Source organism: Bubalus kerabau, chromosome 11 (genome assembly GCF_029407905.1).
Source record: "Bubalus kerabau isolate K-KA32 ecotype Philippines breed swamp buffalo chromosome 11, PCC_UOA_SB_1v2, whole genome shotgun sequence".
NCBI classification, from domain to species: Eukaryota; Metazoa; Chordata; class Mammalia; order Artiodactyla; family Bovidae; genus Bubalus; species Bubalus kerabau.
The window spans coordinates 98,661,676-98,680,992 of record NC_073634.1 but is presented as its reverse complement, the minus strand read 5'-3'; the positions used below and the strand labels follow the sequence as shown (position 1 = coordinate 98,680,992).

Here is a 19,317-nt window from a genome sequence, read left to right as displayed (position 1 = left end):
ATTAAAAAGCAGAGCACTCACTTTGCGACAAAGGTCCATATAGTCAAAGCTGTGGTTTTTCCAGTAGTCATGTATAGATGTGAGAGTTGGACCATAAAGACGGCTGAACACCAAAGAATTGATGCTTTTGAATTGTTGTGCTAGAGAAGATTCTTGAGAGTCCCTTAGACAGCAAGATCAAACCAGTCAATCCTAACGGAAATCAACACTGAATATTCTTTGGAAGGACTGATGCTGAAGCTGAAGCTACAATATTTGGCCACCTGATGCGAAGAGCCGACTCACTGGAAAAGGCCCTGATGCTGGGAAAGGTTGAGGGTAGGAGGAAAAGGGGATGTCAGAGGATGAGATGGTTGGATAGCATCACCGATTCAGTGAACATGAGTGAGCAAACTCGGGGAGATAGTGAAGGACAGGGAAGAGTGCCGTAACTGCACTTCATGGGGTCGCAAAGAGTCGGATAGGACTTTGTGACTGAACTACAACAAAGTAATTTTCAGCGCGCAAGAGAGAGACAGGCTCATTGCAAGGCGGGACTCCGGCTCCTCGGGACGGGGACTCGGCTCCTCAGGGCGGGACTCGGCTCCTCAGGGCGGGACTCTGCCTCCTCAGGACGGGCGGGGGCTGAGTGGGCGGTACCAAAGCGCTCCTCAAGGCGTGGGGTGGGGAGGCTGGGCCCGCGCGGGATAGTAGGGGCGGAGCCAGGGCTCCCCCGCCGCCGCTCTATTGACCACGCCCGCCGCCACCCGGCAGTAGTTGTGAAGGTCAGCCCCGCCTCTTCCTCTTTCCCTCCGAGAAGGCAGCGGAGGCAGACTATACAGCCATGGTGAGTGTGGAAAATCGGCCGCCATCCGCGTACTGTGGGGCTCAGGGGCCGGGATGGAGAGCGTGTTGCGAGAGCTGAGAACCCATCTGCCAGCCTGACCTGTGGGACGCGTTGCGAAGTGGCCTAGCGCCACCTCAGTCTTCTCCCCACCTCAGGCCCGGGCCCCGAGAGGTACGCGCGCGCTCCCGGGGCCTCTGTTTGTCCGTCTGCGGAATGGGAGTAGGGGACCAGCCTCGCAGCAGGACTGGGCGAGGGCGCGTCTGCTGGGGTCTGGGTTGCCCTGCCCGAGGCGGGTAGTGCTGGGTCTCCAGAGCGCTCTTGGCCCAGGGCAAGGCGCTCGGCCTCGAGGGGCGGGCTGCGACGCAGGTGGAGGGGAGGTGTTTGACCCAGACCTTTGTCGGGCAGGCCAAGATTAAGGCTCGAGACCTTCGCGGCAAGAAGAAGGAGGAGCTGCTGAAACAGCTGGAGGACCTGAAGGTGGAGCTGTCCCAGCTGCGCGTGGCTAAAGTGACAGGCGGCGCGGCTTCCAAACTCTCCAAGATGTAAGTGAACTGGCGGCCAGAGTACAGGGACACACGTAGGGGACTTTCGAAGTGGGCTTAAGGAGTTGGCCGTGTAACTGCCCTTTCCATGGCTCCGTGGGTCAGAACGCGGCGCCGTTTCTATTCAGCCTCTTTAGGTGCCTTTCTCACGCCGAGGCGTGTGGTGACACGTTGCCTTTACCTGCTTTTGACCTGTGTTCCTTTTTCCTGGTGTAACGGCTTGACTATCTAGAGGAAGAATTAGGTGCCCCCGAAGTCCCGTTTTAATGCCTCCTTTGAGTGTCTAATTGACCCCATTCCTCTGTCTCCCACCAGCACTTGATGTTTTTCCTCAGCCTTTTTCACTTGGTTGAGGCATCCCTTGCACCCCTTATTTTAGTTGTAGTGTAACTTACTGGTGTATGGGGGGCAAGAATCAAAACTTGAGAAAGGAACATAAGTTCCGAGTTAGTCAGCTGGGGCATAAATTCCACTTCTGCCACATTGTACCTGATGTGCAGGTTGGCACACCACCCATGTTTTTCCCCTTTGTTATAAGATGGGCCCCCAGTAATTTTCTTGTGGTGCATGCTGAATCAAGATGATGTTTACAGCCATTTACTGATCAGCTCTCATTCAGCATGAGGACATGTTTCACTTATCCCCAGCTTTTTCTTGTCTTCAGCCTTGTCCCCTCCCAGTGGCCCAGCTTGTGGCATGGTTCCCTCCAGTGAGCTTATTCAGATCCACATTGCTTAGGTCTTTTTTTGTAGCCCTTAGGATATATGGCCAGGGATGAAAGGTCTTTCCTTGTTGCCCTTCACTTCCCCTCATTAAGCCTCACTGAACACTTCACAGCTCTTCAAAAACACTGTTTGTGCCAGCTGCTTCATGTCCCCTTTCCTAGGATGCTCATGTATTGTTTCTCTTGCCTCCAGAACACCCTCTTGGGCTGGGTTAGGCACCTCCTGGGTGAATGTGGGTGAGCTGATGGGCAGTGCCCCTGCCCTGTGACATCTTGGTCAGGCCCTGAAATAGATACCTTGGGGAGTGCTGTGTGTCTTACACATCTTCATTGATTGTCTCTTGTTTTGTAGCCGAGTGGTTCGTAAATCCATCGCCCGTGTACTGACCGTCATTAACCAGACTCAGAAAGAGAACCTCAGGAAATTCTATAAGGTTAGTGGAGAAGGGATAACGGTGCTGGGCTACAGGGAGCAAAATTCCAGCTCTCCCTAGGCCCAAAAGGTGGTATGGTGAGCTCCCGCTGGGGTGCTTGGGACTGGCTTTCTAGAGCCTTCTAGCATATGGCATGCAGACAGCATGTGGCTGCAGTTGTCAAGGAATCAAAGGTGTGGGAGTCTGGATAGAGTTGGATTTTGAATAAAACCTCACCAGCTGGGTGAGTTTGGGGAGTCTATGAGGATTGACTGTTTAAATGTTTTACTTGTCTTGGTGTGTCAGTCACCACCAAGTATCTGGCATTCTCATTTTTCAGATGAGGACCTCAAGACTTGGGTTAAGTTGCCTGGCATCACTGACATGCAGTAAATGGAGTGATTGGATGATTGGGCTTAGATTCCAACCCATAGGGTGGGGGTGGATTGAGTGCTTCCGGGAGATTGCCACAGGTGCCTGTCCCTCACAGCCTAGAGTTTTTAACAACTGTTTTCTGGGGCTTGTGCCTAACACTAGTATTAAACTATGAAGCTGAACCAGTGAGAGATTTTATAGAATGCATCTGCACACATGGCTTCCCTGATAGCTCAGTAAAGAATCTGCCTGCAATGCAGGAGTCCCTGGTTCAGTTCCTGGGTCCAGAAGATCAGCTAGAGAAGGGATAGGCTACCCACTCCAGTGTTCTTGGGCTCCCCTTGTGGCTCAGCTGGTAAAGAATCTGCCTGCAATGCAGGAGACCTGGGTTCGGAAGATCCCCTGGAGAAGGGACAGGCTACCCACTCCAGTATTCTGACCTGGAGAATTACATGAACTGTATAGTCCATGGGGTGGCCAAGAGTCGACACAACTGAGCAACTTTCACTTTCACTTCATGCACACATTTGGTTTACTACAAGGAAATGACTTGTTTGTGGAGGAGGTGCCCTCTGTCTCAAAGAGAGGATCCTGAGCAAGCAGAGCTAAAGATTTGGTTGAAGCTGCTGCCCTCAGGTGGGATTTCTTGGAGAAAGCCATATCCCTGCCTTTAAGGCCTTTCGTCTGATTAAAGCAGGCCCACCCAGATTACTCTATAATCTCTTAAAGATTACTGATTAGGGGGCTTTGACTGCAAAATGGCTTCACATCAACACCCAATTAGTGTTTGAATGACTGGAGGATTTGACATGTCAAAGTTGCCACTGTGTGCTGGGCTTGTTGCCATCCCTGGACATGTGTACGTTTGTGTGGGGGAGGTTTTCTGAGAATTGGGTCTGGAACGTTTATCAGGCTCTGAGGGAACCGTGTAGAGGTATGGCCTGGAAGAACTGCCTCCATGACCATCCAGTGAGTACACTCCACCATAGAAGCCAGCCAGGGCTCCAGGAGGTAGAGATGAGGTCTCTGTATCAGCACTTTTTGATAAATTAACCTCTGGCCCCCTGTGCCTGTTACATGGTTATAAGCACTTACATGGTTATAGGGACTGGAAGATGTAAACAGCGTGTGTGGCTATGGCTACTTTCTTGGACAAGCAGAGCTCTAGGTGCTTAGCAAATTGAAAGCAGGAAGCCCTGACCTGTATCAGCGGTATGAGGGGTGTGGATGGGCAGACTTTCAGGTTTCCCCCAGAGCTTGCCCTCATCTCCTGTGGAGCTTTTTCCCTGCAGTTCTCTGCCCCAAGGCTGTTCATGTCCTGAAGCGCACACCCACCTGCCCTGTGCCTACCCCTCCAGGCTGTTGGCAGTTCCCAACCTGAGCTGTCACTCTGCAGGGCTTTCATGCCCACTCTGGTTTCTCGCTTTTGAGGCTGTTGTCAGTTGTGAGGTGAAGCCTTCCTCAGTCTCTTTCCTCCTCCACACCAGCACACCACTTGTTTTCTGGTGGGCTGGGACCTCCTTGAGCAGGGAGCAGGTCTCATTTGTGGCTAAGCCAGCACACAGGACAGCGCTTCCAATGAAAGAGGCCCCAAGGGGCCTTGGCAGAACAAAGGGGACCATCAGAGCTGCCTTCGCCTAGACTGACAGGGGAGGAAGTGGAGTGAGAGCAGAGATGGAGAGATGATCCATCTCCTGTTAAAGGCCCGAGAACAGGAGCCGAGGTGGGAACTTGGCCCCTCGTAGCAGGGTGGCCTTGGCCAAGCCAGCTCCTCCCCCGATGCGTGTGCTCAGTGCTGCTGTCACCACAGGCACCTGGCAGACATCTCCCCGACACACACTGCCCTCAGGTCACTTCTGGCACCTCAGTTCCAGCCTCCGGGGCTGCCTTAGGTATTGCAGTGCTCCTAAACCCTGGTCCTCAGGTTCCCCTTGCTTCCCCTCACCCAGGGCAAGAAGTACAAGCCCCTGGATCTGCGGCCCAAGAAAACACGTGCCATGCGCCGCCGACTCAACAAGCATGAAGAGAACCTGAAGACCAAGAAGCAGCAGCGGAAGGAGCGGCTTTACCCCCTCCGGAAGTATGCAGTCAAGGCTTGAGCATCCAGCTGTCAATAAAACAGACAGACCACTAGCTGGCATTGCTTTGTGTTTATAGGGGCTTCAGTTGTTGAGGAAGTGGCTATGGTTACCAGGTGCCCGATGGATTCCAGCAGGCTTGCTGCCCTGGCCATAGGGATCTGTTGGGTGCTCTATTATGGTTATTTTGGGCCTGTGCCCCCTGGGCATGGAGAGGCAGGGGTGGAAGGTGTGAGAGCTGTAGATGGTGATGTTCGGTTTGAGCAAGTCAAGGTGATCTGTGGTGGACTTGACATTTTGTCTAATCAACAGCTCCAGACACTAAGAGTTTCCCATCTGGCATAAAGGCACAGGCATGGGCCACGTTCAGAACCCCCTGCCAAAAGCATAATATTGGGTTCTGGGGGTGCAGGCCTCCCCAGCAGACCTTCCCCTGCACCCTTGTTTGCTTCGGCCACAGACCTTACCTTCAGAGTCTCGGTGCACTTTCCTGTATTACAGTCCCAGACTTTGACCTAGAAATAAAAAGGTGACGGGTAGGGAAGTCTTACAGGCTGGTGTCTTTGACAAAATTTTGTTGTCTGTGAGGTGTGTTTAACAAGGGCTGCATAATACACAGACATTCGGTGCAGTATTTTCTTTGCCCTGAAATTGAGTCAGAAATGTCAGCAGCACTGATATTTGGGCCAGTGCAGACATGAGTGCCAGGCATTAGGTACAGAAGTGGTTGGTATCTGGGTTCTACCCCTGGAAGCTTACTGAGGGCAGATAGGGAAGTGGGCATTTCTGGACCTGCTGAGGGCTCTGAGAGGGAAGGTGTGAGGTGGGAGTTGGCAGGAACGAAGGCCTGTAGGGGTTACCATGTGGGAGTAGCCAGCGCTGGCCAGCTGCTGCCCATCGGGGGAGAAGGCAATGCTCTTCACCCAGGTGATGTGGCCCTTGAGCTGGATGAGCAGGCTTCGGGTTGAGGGCTTCCAGATGTGAATGGTCTTGTCCCAGGAGCCAGATGCCTGGACAGCAGACAGCTCTAAGCATATAGGTTTGGGGACTGCATCCTCTGCCCCCCAAGTGGCCCATGACCCTCAGAATTGCAGTCGGCAGCCACCCCAGAACTCAGGCAGCCCAGCTCACCAGTAGGCCAGATGGTGAGTAGCACAGGCAGCTGATGTTCCCTCTGTGACCCTCCAGCTCCTGGTGGAAGATCCCAGGGGTCCCTGCCCGGAGGTCCCACATGCGGATGGTAGAATCCCAGGAGCCAGTGGCCTGCAGACAGCTGCCCTGAGTGTGGAGCCTGCTTCCTCAGCTGGCCACGCCCACAGGAAGCAGGCACCATGGCACCTGCAGAATCCCCACTTTATAGAGGGGACAGGCTCAGAAGAGCTAAATCAAGGTGTGGGATTTTAACCACTCTGGCCCAAGTGGGGAAGTGGAAATGGGGGTGGGCTCCCAGTTGCCTCCTCTTGGGGCGGGGGCAGAGATGGCTCACCAGGCAGTCTGAGCTGGGTGCAAAGTCACTGCTCTGGACAGAGTCTCGGTGTCCCACAAAGTGACGCAGCACCTGGCCTGACTGGAGGAGAGAGCCCTGAGCTTTGGAGAGCTCCACCTCGGATGGGTCAGACCCCGGGCCCTCTGCAAGCCTGGGTAGTGTCATGCTGCGTAGGGGTTGGGGGGGCTTCCAAGGCCTTGACAGAAGAGGGAGCACTTCATGGCAGAGGAGTTGGGATACAAGGGTGGGTGGGAGGGGACCTGGGGAGGTGGCTGCAGCTAGATGCAAGGAAGTGGAACACCAGGTGTGCGCACGGGCAGTGAGATGGAACAACCTTTTCCGGTTGGGAAAGGGTAACCGTGTGGAGGGCCTCTCGGGATCCCAGGCCTCTCTGGCTGCCCCTCCACATACCTGCACCTCCCAAAGCATCACCCTCTTGTCCCAGCCACCCGAGGCCAGCTGCTTGGAGTCATGGCTGAAGCTGACGGTCTCCACACTCCGCTGGTGACCTGTAGACACCCGCCAAGTGTCGAGGAGAGGCGAGGTGGCACAGGACACGGCAAGGTCTGAACGGGAACCCAGGCCTGGCTGCTTGGCTCCCAGTCTTTCCCCCCAGCCCACTTACCCTTCAGGACCTGCAGACACTTGGCATCTGCGGCATCCCACAGACGGACGGTGTGGTCACAGGAGGTGCTGGCAAAGAGGCGGCCATCAGGGGAGAAGCGGCAGAACCTCACGGGGCCTGGGGCGGGTGGCCATGGTCAAGCAATGGGGCGCTACCCTCCACCTCCAGCCCTTGCAGTCTAAACCCCTGCTGATTTCTTCAGTTGCATTGCCTGCCTCCCTTCTCACTCCCTTCTAACCCTTATCCTCCAACCAGCTGGAAAATTCCTGGGCTTCCATGCCTTTGGTCTGAAATGGCAAACTTGGTTTGCCCATCTGGAAGATGAATAAATCAAATAAAAGCACCTCCTTTCAGCCCAGCCTAGGTTCTACATTATCGTCTTTGACTCCCCAGCCCCTGGACTTTGCCTAGTATAACATGAACCAGTTTGCCTTATAATTATCAGATTTCCCTTGTCTTTTTAATTATAATTTACTGAGTTCTTACTGGGAGCCAGGTGCTTTGCTTGCATTAATCTCATTCTATAGGATAGCAACTATTATCCCCATTCTAAAGAAACGAGGCACAGAGAAAGTGACAAGACTTGATTTCAATCACAGTCGAAAAAGTGGGTAAACATGAATATAAAGGACGCTATGCCAAGTGAAGTCAGTCAGCAAAAAAAATATTGAAAGATTCCACTTACACCAGGTATTTAGTTAAACTGGAGACAGAAGGCAGAACAGGGGTTGCCAGGGGCTGAGGAAGGGAGAAATGAGTTCAAGGGGTACAGAGTTGCAGTTCTGCAAGATGAGAGTTCTGGAGACCAGTTGCACAACAAAGTGAACATAATGCCATTGAACTGTACATTTAAAAATGACTGAAACTGGCTGACTTTATTTTTTGGGGCTCCAAAATCACTGCAGATGGTGACTGCAGCCGTGAAATTAAAAGACGCTTACTCCTTGGAAGGAAAGTTATGACCAACCTAGACAGCATATTAAAAAGCAGAGACTACTTTGCCAACAAAGGTCCGTCTAGTCAAGGCTATGGTTTTTCCAGTGGTCATGTATGGATGTGAGAGTTGGACTGTGAAGAAAGCTGAGCGCAGAAGAATTGATGCTTTTGAACGGTGGTGTTGGAGAAGACTCTGGAGAGTCACTTGGACTGCAAAGAGATCCAACCAGTCCATCCTAAAGGAGATCAGTCCTGGGTATTCATTGGACGGACTGATGTTGAAGCTGAAACTCCAATACTTTGGCCACCTGATGCGAAGAGCCGACTCACTGGAAAAGACCCTGATGCTGGGAAAGATTGAGGGCAGGAGCAGAAGGGGACGACAGAGGATGAGATGGCTGTGGCATAACCGACTCAATGGACATGGGTTTGGGTGGACTCCGGGAGTTAGTGATGAACAGGGAGGCCTGGCGTGCTGCGATTCATGGGGTCACAAAGAGTCGGACACGACTGAGCGACTGAACTGAAGGTGGAATTACCTAGATTTAAGTGGTAGGATTTGAGTCCAGGTCTGTCAAGAGTCAGGCTCAGGACCCAAGGGACCAGGTCCCATCTCCTTGCCCTCTTACCCCAGCCCTACCGGTGCTATCTTGCTGGGATGCCCAGCTCAAATGCTGGTAGACTGCGGAATGCAAAACAGGTCAATGGGCCTCAGTCTCCCCATCTGGGCTGAAGAGCCTCACCTTTGTGGCCACGCAGTCTCCACAGTAGCCTCCCGCTCTGGGTCTCCCAGCCATATACACAGCCATCCTCGGAGGCCGTGAGCAGCCTCTGGCCATCGGGAGAGAAGGCGGAAGAGTTGACCTGGAAGGAAAGTAAAAAAGGCCTATCCTGGGGCAAGAAATACTTTCTGCTCATGCCTAACTCCAGACTCCCGAGCCAGCCCTAAACACTGTCCCAAGAGCCTGGGGTTAGAGCTTGGACTTCAGGCCTCTCAACAACCAGAACCCAGGAACCACTCTGCAGTAGAGTCAAGACTTGGAGCCTTCTCTGCTGTCTTGTAAAACCAGAGCCTGAGGCTCAGCTAGCCTTCTTTAGAAGCCAAGATCCTGTTTTAGAACTGGAGTCCAGAACTAGCTTAAAATCTGCTCTATGCCCTGAGTTCCCTCTTAAGCCAGAGTCCAGAGAACACTGGAATCAGCCAGGAGTTTGAACCCTCTCTGGAACCACAGCTTAGAATTCTGGACCCCATTCTGCAACTGGAGCTCAGGGAACACTCGAGCTCCCGAACCACACAGAACCAGAAACTACTCGAAAGCCAAGAAGCCCAAAGTCTATCTGGGGAAAGGTCGACAGAACCTCACCTCCCCGCGGTGCCGGCCGAAGAATTTCACTCTCCCCACGGCCAGCTTCCCTCGGGGCCTGCTGTTCATGGGCCTGCGGCCGCCCGCCCTGGCGGGCTCCCTCCTAGGCGGGCGCTGGTCCGGCTTGCGGACCTGACTTAGGACAAGGTGGAGGGGAAGGGGGAAACTGTGTACAAGCGGTCTCCATGGCAATCGGGGCGGGGCGCGCAGCCGCTTTGGGGTCTCTGGGAAGCCATGAGAAGGGAGTCTGGGCGACTGTTCTCAGCCCGGGGGAAGTGGGACAGCAGCAGGCTGGACCGCGGATGGCTCCAAGAAGGAACTTCCCTGCCCTAACCGCTGGCAGTCGGACCTTGGGCAGCTCTGGCCGCGGAGGGGGATGGCGCCCGGCGGCCGCTAGAGGGCACGCCAGCACCACATCCCGCGTCAGCCTCTGCGGCTGCACTGAACCCAGGCACAGTGCTAAGGGCACATAGGCCTCTTGGAGAGGATCCTGTTTCCCCATCTGCCCAATGGGGAGTCCCATCCCTGCCCCTCAGGGATCCAGCATGACACAAGATAGGTGCCCATGAGGGCCCCACCCTGGACCAAAGACCCTTTTCCTCCAGGAGTGGCCAGTACCGGGGCTGAAATGCCCCCATGGAACCTCTGGAAACGATATGATATTTAGATATTCATCTAGGCCCTCCAGGATGTGGAGAGCCAGAGGCAGTATGCAAAGCACAGGACATTAAAAAGTGAAGTCTCTGATAACATTCCCAGCAGAGCAGCACGAAGTGTTCCATCTGAGGACGTGTAGGGAGGCCCCAGGAGTTGTCAAGATCCTTGTTGGATAGCTCAGCTGAAACCAGAAAGAACAGGACTTGGTTTCAATGTGCATTTTTCAGATGAGGAAACTGAGGCTGCAGGAGGTGGGGGGACTTGCTCAAGGTCACTCAGCCAATAGGAAAGGAATTGGGACCTCATCCCATGTCTCTCTGACCCTGAGGCCTATATTAGGACCACCTGCCATGAACTCCAGGGGCCTCACAGCAGATGAAGCATCTAACTCCTGGTACATCTGGGAAACTGGCCCTGGGGGGACAAACTTGGTCCAGTCATCCAGCATTTCCATGGCAGAGCTGGGGGCAGAACCCAGCCCTCTCCCCACGGTTGGACAGGGGTGGGACTAAGATACCCCACTCTCCTACTTTCCAGTGTATTCCAGGCTCCCTGAGGGTGAGGCTGGGGCAGCTGGGCTTTGAGAGTTTCAAACTCAAGTGAAGTGTTCCCAGTGGTGATTCACACCCCTCCCCCCAGACCTCTTTGCCAGAAATTCTTCTCACGGAGATCTGCTGTTCTCCTGCTCTATTTTAGGTCCTAGACAGTCAGGCGGACAAGGGGACAACAATGGTGGCTTTGGGGCTACCCCACTCCCACTCTAACTCCCAAAGGACCCAGGTCAGTGAATTGGCTCCCCAGGGATCCATCTGGGCCCATAGGGCCACCTCTGCCCCAGCCCCGCCCCAGCTCCAGACTTGGGTCCTGAACACAGCGCCCCCATCACTGACTCCCCGGACCCTCTCCTCCCTCTCTCTGCTTAGGCACCCTGCAGCCCATGCTGCAGCCACCTAGTTGCTCCTGCTTTACCTGAAGTGCCCAGAACCACACGTTCCTGAGCTCAGCCCGTCACTCCCAGAGCTCTCTGGATAGACCTTGTCCACCAGGCCCCACAACCACTCAGCCTGTAGCAGAGTGGCTGGGGTTAAAACATTTCTGCTTAACCCAGGAGTCTGTGGTTGGAATCACCCACAGTGAATTCCAGGGCCCTTGGACCAAGCATCGTGTTCACCTCTCCTGCTTCATTCTGCCCCTGTTCCCCAGCCCCCTGCCCCATCTAACTCCCTGAACTTATCCACAAGGGGCCCTTCTCCTTCCCTGCATCCCACCCTAGGCCTGTGCACACGGGGTTTCCCACCCTCTTGGCCTGATGCTTACCTTGGGATCATTGCTTCCCCTGGATGGACATCCTTTGCCCAGCTCCCAGATTAAGTCAGAGCTCCTGCCCCAAAGATGGGGCACTAAAGCCATGATTCTGGGTTAAATCCAGGTTCTGCCAGCTACTAACTCTGCAACCTTGAGTAAGCTAACTGGTCACTTGGTGCCTTGGTTTCCTCATCTGTAAAATGGGAGTGCTGACAGTGGTTGCCTTGTCGGGAGTTGGTGACATGGTACCTGTTAAGGGTGCCTGGTGTGCAGAAAGTGCTCAGAGAAGGGGAGGGGGTCTTGATGTCCATCTTTGTCACTTTAGCTTCAGATGCTTTAGGCTAAAGCTCCAAATGCCCTTTGTCAGGCTCCCAATGCCCTCAGTCATCACCTGAAGGGCCCACAGCCCAGGTACACCTCATGATGTAGGGGTGACCTTGTAATCAGGAGCTGTCTGGCTTCATGTGCAGCAGGGTCTGAAGGTATGGCAAACCCTGGGTTTGGGCAGGGGCTGAACCTGCAGATGTGGTCTGCAGCATGGGAAAGGAGCAGGCATGAGTGGGTCACAGTTACGGTAGCAGCAAAAGTATTTCACTGGCTCAGTGGCATTGAGTCACTCAGAATCTAGCCTCTCCAGGAGAGTCTTGGGGGACATTTTCCACCCCTTGACTGTCTCTTTCTTCTCCTAGAGCCTGCCATGTTCTCTCCTCCCTCAGCCCCAACTGCCTGGGGCGGGGGCTCTGTGCTGAGCTTCCCCACTTTCACTCCATCTCCTAAAAATAACCCACGGTTCTGGGACCAGATTTACTTCTCTTCATTTCCTCCAAGCACCTGCCTTTCCAGGCTCCTTAGTTCCTTCTGAAACTGCTGTAGATACCCAGTCATTTAAAGAGAAAACTGGAGATTCCGGAAGGAAAATGACTTGCTCAAGATCACACAGCTGGAGAGTAGTAGAGCTGAGATTCAAACCCATGTCCAATAGCTCCTAAGCCCCCAGCTCATTTCTGGCACCAGACACTCTTTCAATAAAGTTTGGGGAGCTGCGGGTATGAGCCTCTGCCCCAACACCCAGCCCTCACCCCCTGCGAATGAGATCTCACTATCCTGCAGGACAGCCTCTCCCATCATGCTGTCAGAAAGTCCTCAGTGAGGCAGAATCTGCCTTGCACCGTCTAACGGAGTGGAAGATAGGCCCCGGCTGCACCTCTGCATTTCTCCTCCCGGGGACGCATCCAGCGCTGCTGGTGTTGTAGTTCTGGGAGGCTGGAAACAACCTGAAGAGCCATCTGACAAAACACTCAGCAAAAAATCAACATGGCAGAAGGCACCACAAGGAGGACCCCCTCATGTAAAAATCGACACACCCGAGGCTGCCTTCTGTTTCTCAGGCACACATCCATGTGCACTGCAACTACAAAGAAAAGCGGAGTAGGGAACTCCTAGCCCTCCAGAAGGGTTGACTGGAGAGAAGAGGGGAGGGACTCAGCTGCCCTGGAGAGCACTTGCTCCTGTAATATCTGGGACTGAAGCCGGGCAGTGGGCACCCAGGTGTCATTTGGATTATTCTTTAATAACTGGCTCTGCCTATTTGACCCTGCCCACCTTTCCTGGCTTCCCTGGTGGCTCAGTGGTGAGGAATCTGTCTGCCAATACCAGAGACGTTGGGGTTTTGATCCCTGGGTCAGGAAGATCCCATGGAGAAGGAAATAGCAACCCACTTCAGTATTCTTGCCTGGGAAATCCCATAGACAGAGGAGCATGGTGGGCTGTAGTCCATGGGGTCGCAGAGTCAGACACAACTTAGAGACTAAACAACAACCACCACCTCTCCTGGCTTCTCCCGGCTTCCTCACCTTCTCCCTCACTTCGTGTCCCCATCACCCCCAGTCCTGAGCAGTTTGGTGGATTACGCGGTGTCAGGGCTACTATGAACTTTCAGAAAGTGCCCCAGCAAGCAGAGAAAACTTCTGTAGCAGAAGAGCAGGCAGGAGAGAGAGGTGGAGAGTCAGATGCCCTGCTTTCTGCCAGCTTTCCAGCTCCTAGCTCCAGTCTCGAGGCTGCCTTGTCCTAAAATACACCTGTTTCCTTAAAATACGTTCCTTTTTTTTTTTTTTTTTTTTTGCTGAGTGAGCTCCAGTGTGGTTTAGGTTATTTGCCACCTGAAGGGCTTTGATTAAAATATCTCTGGAATTTTCACAGCTGGTCCCCCATGTTATGCCTTTGGGACCTCCTTTCTGGGACTCCCTTGCACACGGGGATCACCTAGGGGTGATCAACACCTCCAGTCTCAGTCCTTTCCCCACAACCTGGACCACCCTTGCTGGAATGCACCATACTCGTCATTGTCCCTCCTAAAGTGTGAAGGCCAGAACAGGAAACATGCTCTTTGGAGGGACTGACAAGCGCCAAGTTGAAATATACTGTCATCTCCAGTTTTCTCAAACCCTCGTAGCGCAGTCTGCCTTACTAGAATCACTTGTTTTCAACAGCTGCACGAATCTGGTGACTCACTGCGTTTGCAGGGGGAGCTTTTTCCCATGAACTACTCTCCAGTCAACTCTCCCTCCCTGATCCGCTACTTACACAATGGATTCTTCGGAAACACGAAAGACCTTACGTTATGCTGGCTAAATGTCATCTTTCTGGATCTCATCCAGCAGTCTGGTCTTGAAAGCATTGTAAGTCTGGCTGCCACTGCACAGAGCATTAATTCTGCCACTGTGGTGGCAGCTGTGGGCTTTATGAGTAGGCCTTCTGTGTTCTGAGCCCAAACTGTGAACATGATGGTCAGCGAGATAAGGATAAGGACAGAGCCCCGTGGTCTACCGCTGGATTCTCACTTTTCTGGCACCCATCCACACCCATCACTAACGGGGGAGAACCCGCTTTCCTTAGTGGGAGATTTGAGTAGAGAGGGGAACTATGTGATCCTACCTCTACCAAAGGTCTCAGGTTGTAAATAACAAGAACCATCAACTACCAAAAGGGACCATAGGAGAAGGGGATGAATGGCAAGGTTGGGGGGAGTGGTAAATCAGAGGGAAAGGATAGGAACCAGGGCCAAGAATTCAGGGTGAAGCCTGGATGCTTCCAGGTCTTTGGAGAGAGTGACTGACCCAGCGGGCATCATGTGCCCACGCCTCAGCCAGTGCGGGACATCTTGATCGTCAATCCCCATGAGATCTGGACTTCCATCCCCACCTCCACCCTTGCCTGTTAAACAGTTGGGGGGTCTCCAGGTTGGTTTAAAACCAGCTATGCACCTATAGGCTCAGGGGTCAGACAGCTGCTTTCAAATCTGACTTCACGACCTACCCGCTGTGACCTCAGGCAAGTTAACTAATGGCTCAGTGTTTCCTTTTCCCCATATTTACAAGGAGGATGGCTAATACTGCCCTTGTAGGTTTGCTTTGAGGCACACCCTCTGCATGTATTGCATGTGTTTGTGTTAATACATGCAAAGTGCTCGGGATAGCTTCTTGTGTATAGTAAGTGCTCTGAGCTGGTCAGCTGTGTTGCTAAAGCAGTACTGCATCATGAGTCCACATTTTCCCACTGTAGTCCCAAAGACATGTGATGAGCTGTCAGGCCTTACAGAAACCCAGGTGTATCTGGATTGGGTTATTAAAGCATCCTGTTATTAAAGCAGAGAGCCAAGAGCAATTTGATTGAATTCCCGGTGACCCTTGCTGGCATTTCTGGTCACACTTCCTTTTCTGAGCCCCCTCAAAGCACTACCAAATGATCTGTCCAGAAGTGCTTGGCAATTAATGACGGGCTAACTGGCCTGTGATTGGGGACTCACCCTTCCTAGAAAAGTGAGATGATGGTGCTTTCTTTTTCCTGACTTCTGGCCTCTATAGAGTCAGTCACACCTTCCACTGGGGCTCTCTTGGGGTAGTTTGCTAGACCTAGAGACTTGGTCTTATTTATTTACTTTGTAATATTTTTAGTGTGGTTTTTCTAAGACTTTTTCCATTTGGGTAGCAACGTGACCCAGGCGCCAGAAGGAATCCGAGAATCTCAGGGGGCCTGACCACCACCCACTGGCCCCAGTGTGGGCTGTGACCTCATGCCTGCGTCCCAAGCTCTCAGGTTCAAGGACGCTTACCCACAGGCCCTGTGGGCCTGTCCCTCATTCCAGTGACTCTCAGAGAGGGAGAAACCTCTGGGGCCCTGGGACAAGCCCCAGGGAGGTCTCGAACTCACCAGCCTCCTGATGCCAGACCCAGACAAGGACGGAATGTAGCCGGCAGGGCCTCCGTGACAAGCCCTTCTGGCTTGTGGCGTCTGAGCCACAGCCCAGCCAAAGAACAGTTTTATGGTATTTCATTTTTTTAATTTCTTTTTCTTTTCTCTTTTAATTCTTAAAACATCCTGGACACCACAGTGTTAAAAGGACTGGCCTGAGGACAGGACGGCCACTCATTGTCCCGAGCCCCCAGTGTCCCAGCCGCGGCTACTCCTCGGCTGAGGCCCGCGCTTGCACTTATGCCGGTTTGGGGTGGCACGTGGTTCCACCACGACTCCAGCGTTGTTGCTGAGGTGGAGGGACAGGCCCAGGTCATGAGGCAGGCACAGGACACCGAAGCTGGGTCTGACTTCTCTGTGCCTTTGCTGGGCCTTGTTACATCTCTAATCAGCTTTATTCCTAGCACACAAACCAATGTTTTTAATTTTTAAAAATGCTTTAAAATACATGCTGACTGCAAAATATGGGTATGTATATATGTATATGTATAAGACATAAGCGTCCGCTTACTACCCACTGCCCCCAGCCTCACTCCTTACAGGGACTGGTTGTGAACAGTTTAGGGGTGGGTGTCCTTCTAGTGACTTCTCCTCTGAACCCTATTTTCCCTTTGTAAAGTGTAAACAGTGATGCTTGGTCCAAGGGGCTCTGTGAAGGGAGGTGTTGCTCAGTCCAAAGAGGCAAAGTAAACAGAGTGCCTGGCCTGGATCTCAAATATAATAGGCGCGCAGGAAATGGCTGCTTATTTTTCAGTGGTTACCAATAACTCCTTGTGTGATTGTGCCCCTTCAAGCCTCAGTCACCCCCTTCGGTCTCCCCAGCTTGCAGCCCGGGGTCAAACCCCATTTACTGCCCTCTCACTGGATCCAGAAGAAATTAGTTCTGTCCCCAAAAATCAGGGAGATGTAGAGGAAGGGATGAAACTCCTAGAACTTAATGGCCTCCTTGGGGTGACTGATCTCACTCCATCTTCAGCATGGGGTACAATCCCATTTTTTGCAGGCAAGGAGACCAGGGTTGGAGTGTGGAAGTGATTTAGTCAAGACCACCTGACTAGTGGGCACAAGAGCCAGAATGGATACCAAGCAGGTAGGTCCCTTCTGCCAAGCCACTCTGATGGCAAGTCAGTAATTCAGTATCCTAAATCCCTGTATTAGGATAGGCCCAGTGGAAATCTTGAAAATGTTTTTTGAATGAAAGAATAGGTGAATGAATGAATCAACGGCTACTTGATCAATAATCAATGAATATCATATATAGTTACCATTTGTACAGCTTTGGTTTTCTTTTCACATCCCTCATTTCACGTGATTTTTTAACAGTAATCCTACCTGCTAGGAAGCTTCATCTCTGTTTCACATATGGGGAAATAGGTTTGTTTTTTCTTTTTGGCCCCAGGCCTTAGCATGAGAAGGAGACAGAGCTGGAACTCAAGCCCAAGTTGTCTGAAGTCAGAGGCCACGTGAGCTGTTTCCACTGGCCCCCCTGCCCTCTCCACAGTGCCGGGGCCAGCCCTGGGAGCTCCTGAAAATGGCATGCTACTGCTGCTGCTAAGTCACTTCAGTCGTGTCCGACTCTGTGCGACCCCAGAGATGACAGCCCACGAGGCTACCCCGTCCCTGGGATTCTCCAGGCAAGAACATTGGAGTAGGTTGCCATTTCCTTCTCCAGAAAATGGCATAGGTCAAGACTAAACTAGGTGCTCACTAGATGTTGAAACACTAGGTGCTTGCACTGATGCCTGGGGAAGGGATACAGGGCTTGTCTGCTCAGGACCATGTGAACGATGGGCTTTGGGATACTTGCCCAAATTCTCCTGGATGCCCATCCTATTCCAGCTAGGTTTGGTCTCCCTGGAGCCCTGTATAGGAAGGCTCCAGAAGAAGTTGACGCCCAGCTCTGGTCTCTCTGTGTCCTTCCTGGCTCTGAGGGAGAAGGGTTGGAGGAAAGGGTGGGGCTTTCTCAGGTCCTGAGGCATCTGTGAAGGCAGTTGACCAAGGTTGGCATCTAGTGGATGAATTCCCACCTCCTGAGGTTTTGGGGGGACATGACCCTGCCCTGAGGAGTAGCTCAGGAAGTCAAAACTGGGGGCCCTAGAATCCTCTTCCCCACCTGCGCTGGGAGCCATGGGCTTGGCCTCAGGTAGGGGCCAGCCTCCGCCTGCTCACCCTCTCCCCTTTCCTTCCTTCTTTGTTTCTGCCCTCCACCCCCACTGCCTTCCTCTCACCTTCATCCCTCCCTCTGGCTCTGGCTGAATCCTGCCCCTCCACCCACTGAGCCTGCTACCTGGCTCTGCCGGGTCTGAGAGCTCTGGGAGGAGGGCCTGGCCCCCTCGGGCCATCAGGGATGTCTTCTAGGTAGGCTTCAAGGCCTCTGGAGTTAAGGAGGTATCTGCCAAATGCAAAACAGGGAGAGGATCTGGGAGGGGGAATGGGGTGTTGGGGGCCCTGGACCACCCGGGGGGCATCCACAGGAAATAGGAATGAGAGCTAAGAGGTGAGGAAATGCGCCTTGAATGCCAGGCTAAGGGGCTTCACATGCCCAGACCAGTGGTTCTCCAAGTAGATGTCATGGAACCCAGAGGGTACAAGAAGGAGCCTCAGAACTCCTTGGAGGGGTGAAAGGTCAGGAGGAGGAGACCCAGGGGTGGAATTCTGGGCCCCTGGCCCCACTCCAGCCAGAATGACTCTAATTTCACAATATTTACGGACTGTGCTTGGGAAGCAATGAAAGGCATTCAGCAGGACGAGGAGGTGAGACCCACCTGGGCTTTAGGAAGCGAGTGCTGGCTGCCAGAGAGGAAGAACTGGGCTCACACAGGCCTCCTGACCTTTTCTCCTCACATCACCAGGAGGTAATAATCATAATAATAGCAACCCAATCATCCCAGTGCCAGCACACTGCATTACCTCATCAGGTGGAGTGGGTACCTGTGCCGGAGCTTGAGGGCTCAGGAGAGGAAGAGACTCCAAACCAGGGTCACCACCCAGCATCAGGGGCAGAGTCAGGATGCAGACCCGGGGTCTGGTGTTCCCCGGAGTGCCTGATCCCCAGGCAGCCCAGAGCAGCTGTGGAGCAGTTGCCGTGGGATCCAATCTCGGCTAGAGCCCCCTCTGCCCACCTGCCCTCCCAACTGTCTCAGCCACACCTGGCACCCATATACCCTGTGGAACTCTGACCAGCCTTGTGCTGCCCTCCAAGGAGACAGCTGGAAGGTGGGGGTTGAGAGACAGGAGTAGGGTGGGGGCCAGAAAGCAGAAGCAGCTCTGGCAGGGCATGGAGAGACTAGCCGCCTCTACTTGCTGTGTGACCTTGGGCTCCTTGTCAGGCCTCTCTGGGCTAGGGCTGCTCTGAGCCACCTGGAGCTGGGGCTTCAGGGTTAGCTACATGGAACTGGTGGCTTCCTGGGTTCATCTGTTCATGTCTGAAACAGCACATTGGGCCCCACGGGATGCCACCACATCCTTCACCCCAGGGCCAGAGTGCTGGGAGCCGACCGCCCGCCGGTGAGATCCCAGGCCTGTGTCTCAGCTTCCTCATCAGGGCATTGAGAGGGTTGGTGGCTGGGATGCCCTGCAGATAGCCGCTGCCTCCTCCACTTGGGGGCTGTTCCCAGCAGCTGCCCACACCCCCAGTCTGCTCCCCCGGGCCCCAACCTTCCTCAATGGCCATTTTGTGTCCTTGCCAGAGGACTGCTGTTTGCTCAGCTGCCCCACCCCTGAGACCTCATGATA

General features: G+C 53.4%; 2 protein-coding genes across 2 annotated transcripts; one reads left to right on the top strand and one right to left on the bottom strand.

The window, feature by feature from the left end:
- Positions 1–668: 668 nt before the first annotated feature.
- RPL35 (ribosomal protein L35) lies at positions 669–5,013 on the top strand. Its single transcript, XM_055541115.1, has 4 exons — positions 669–826; positions 1,232–1,368; positions 2,445–2,526; positions 4,830–5,013. Exons 1-4 carry the CDS (start codon positions 824–826, stop codon positions 4,977–4,979), a joined length of 372 nt encoding a protein of 123 aa, XP_055397090.1. The 5' UTR covers positions 669–823; the 3' UTR covers positions 4,980–5,013.
- A 46-nt stretch (positions 5,014–5,059) lies between these two features.
- On the bottom strand, positions 5,060–9,438 carry WDR38 (WD repeat domain 38). Its single transcript, XM_055541116.1, has 9 exons — positions 9,370–9,438; positions 8,749–8,869; positions 7,070–7,186; positions 6,856–6,953; positions 6,445–6,525; positions 6,090–6,221; positions 5,819–5,968; positions 5,426–5,473; positions 5,060–5,334 (listed from the first exon to the last, which is right to left on the bottom strand). Exons 1-9 carry the CDS (start codon positions 9,436–9,438, stop codon positions 5,260–5,262), a joined length of 891 nt encoding a protein of 296 aa, XP_055397091.1. The 3' UTR covers positions 5,060–5,259.
- Positions 9,439–19,317: the final 9,879 nt, after the last annotated feature.

What these genes read in the sequence shown, in the direction of transcription:
- RPL35 (XM_055541115.1), top strand. An exon ending in GCTTCCAAACTCTCCAAGAT is followed by an intron (nt 1,369 to 2,444) that starts GTAAGTGAACTG and finishes CTTGTTTTGTAG; the next exon opens with CCGAGTGGTTCGTAAATCCA. An exon ending in ACCTCAGGAAATTCTATAAG is followed by an intron (nt 2,527 to 4,829) that starts GTTAGTGGAGAA and finishes CCCCTCACCCAG; the next exon opens with GGCAAGAAGTACAAGCCCCT.
- WDR38 (XM_055541116.1), bottom strand. Translation starts at nt 9,438, where the DNA reads ATGAACAGCAGGCCCCGAGGGAAGCTGGCCGTGGGGAGAGTGAAATTC. An exon ending in TCGGCCGGCACCGCGGGGAG is followed by an intron (nt 8,870 to 9,369) that starts GTGAGGTTCTGT and finishes CTTTCCTTCCAG; the next exon opens with GTCAACTCTTCCGCCTTCTC. An exon ending in CACCCAGCTCAGACTGCCTG is followed by an intron (nt 6,222 to 6,444) that starts GTGAGCCATCTC and finishes AGCTGTCTGCAG; the next exon opens with GCCACTGGCTCCTGGGATTC.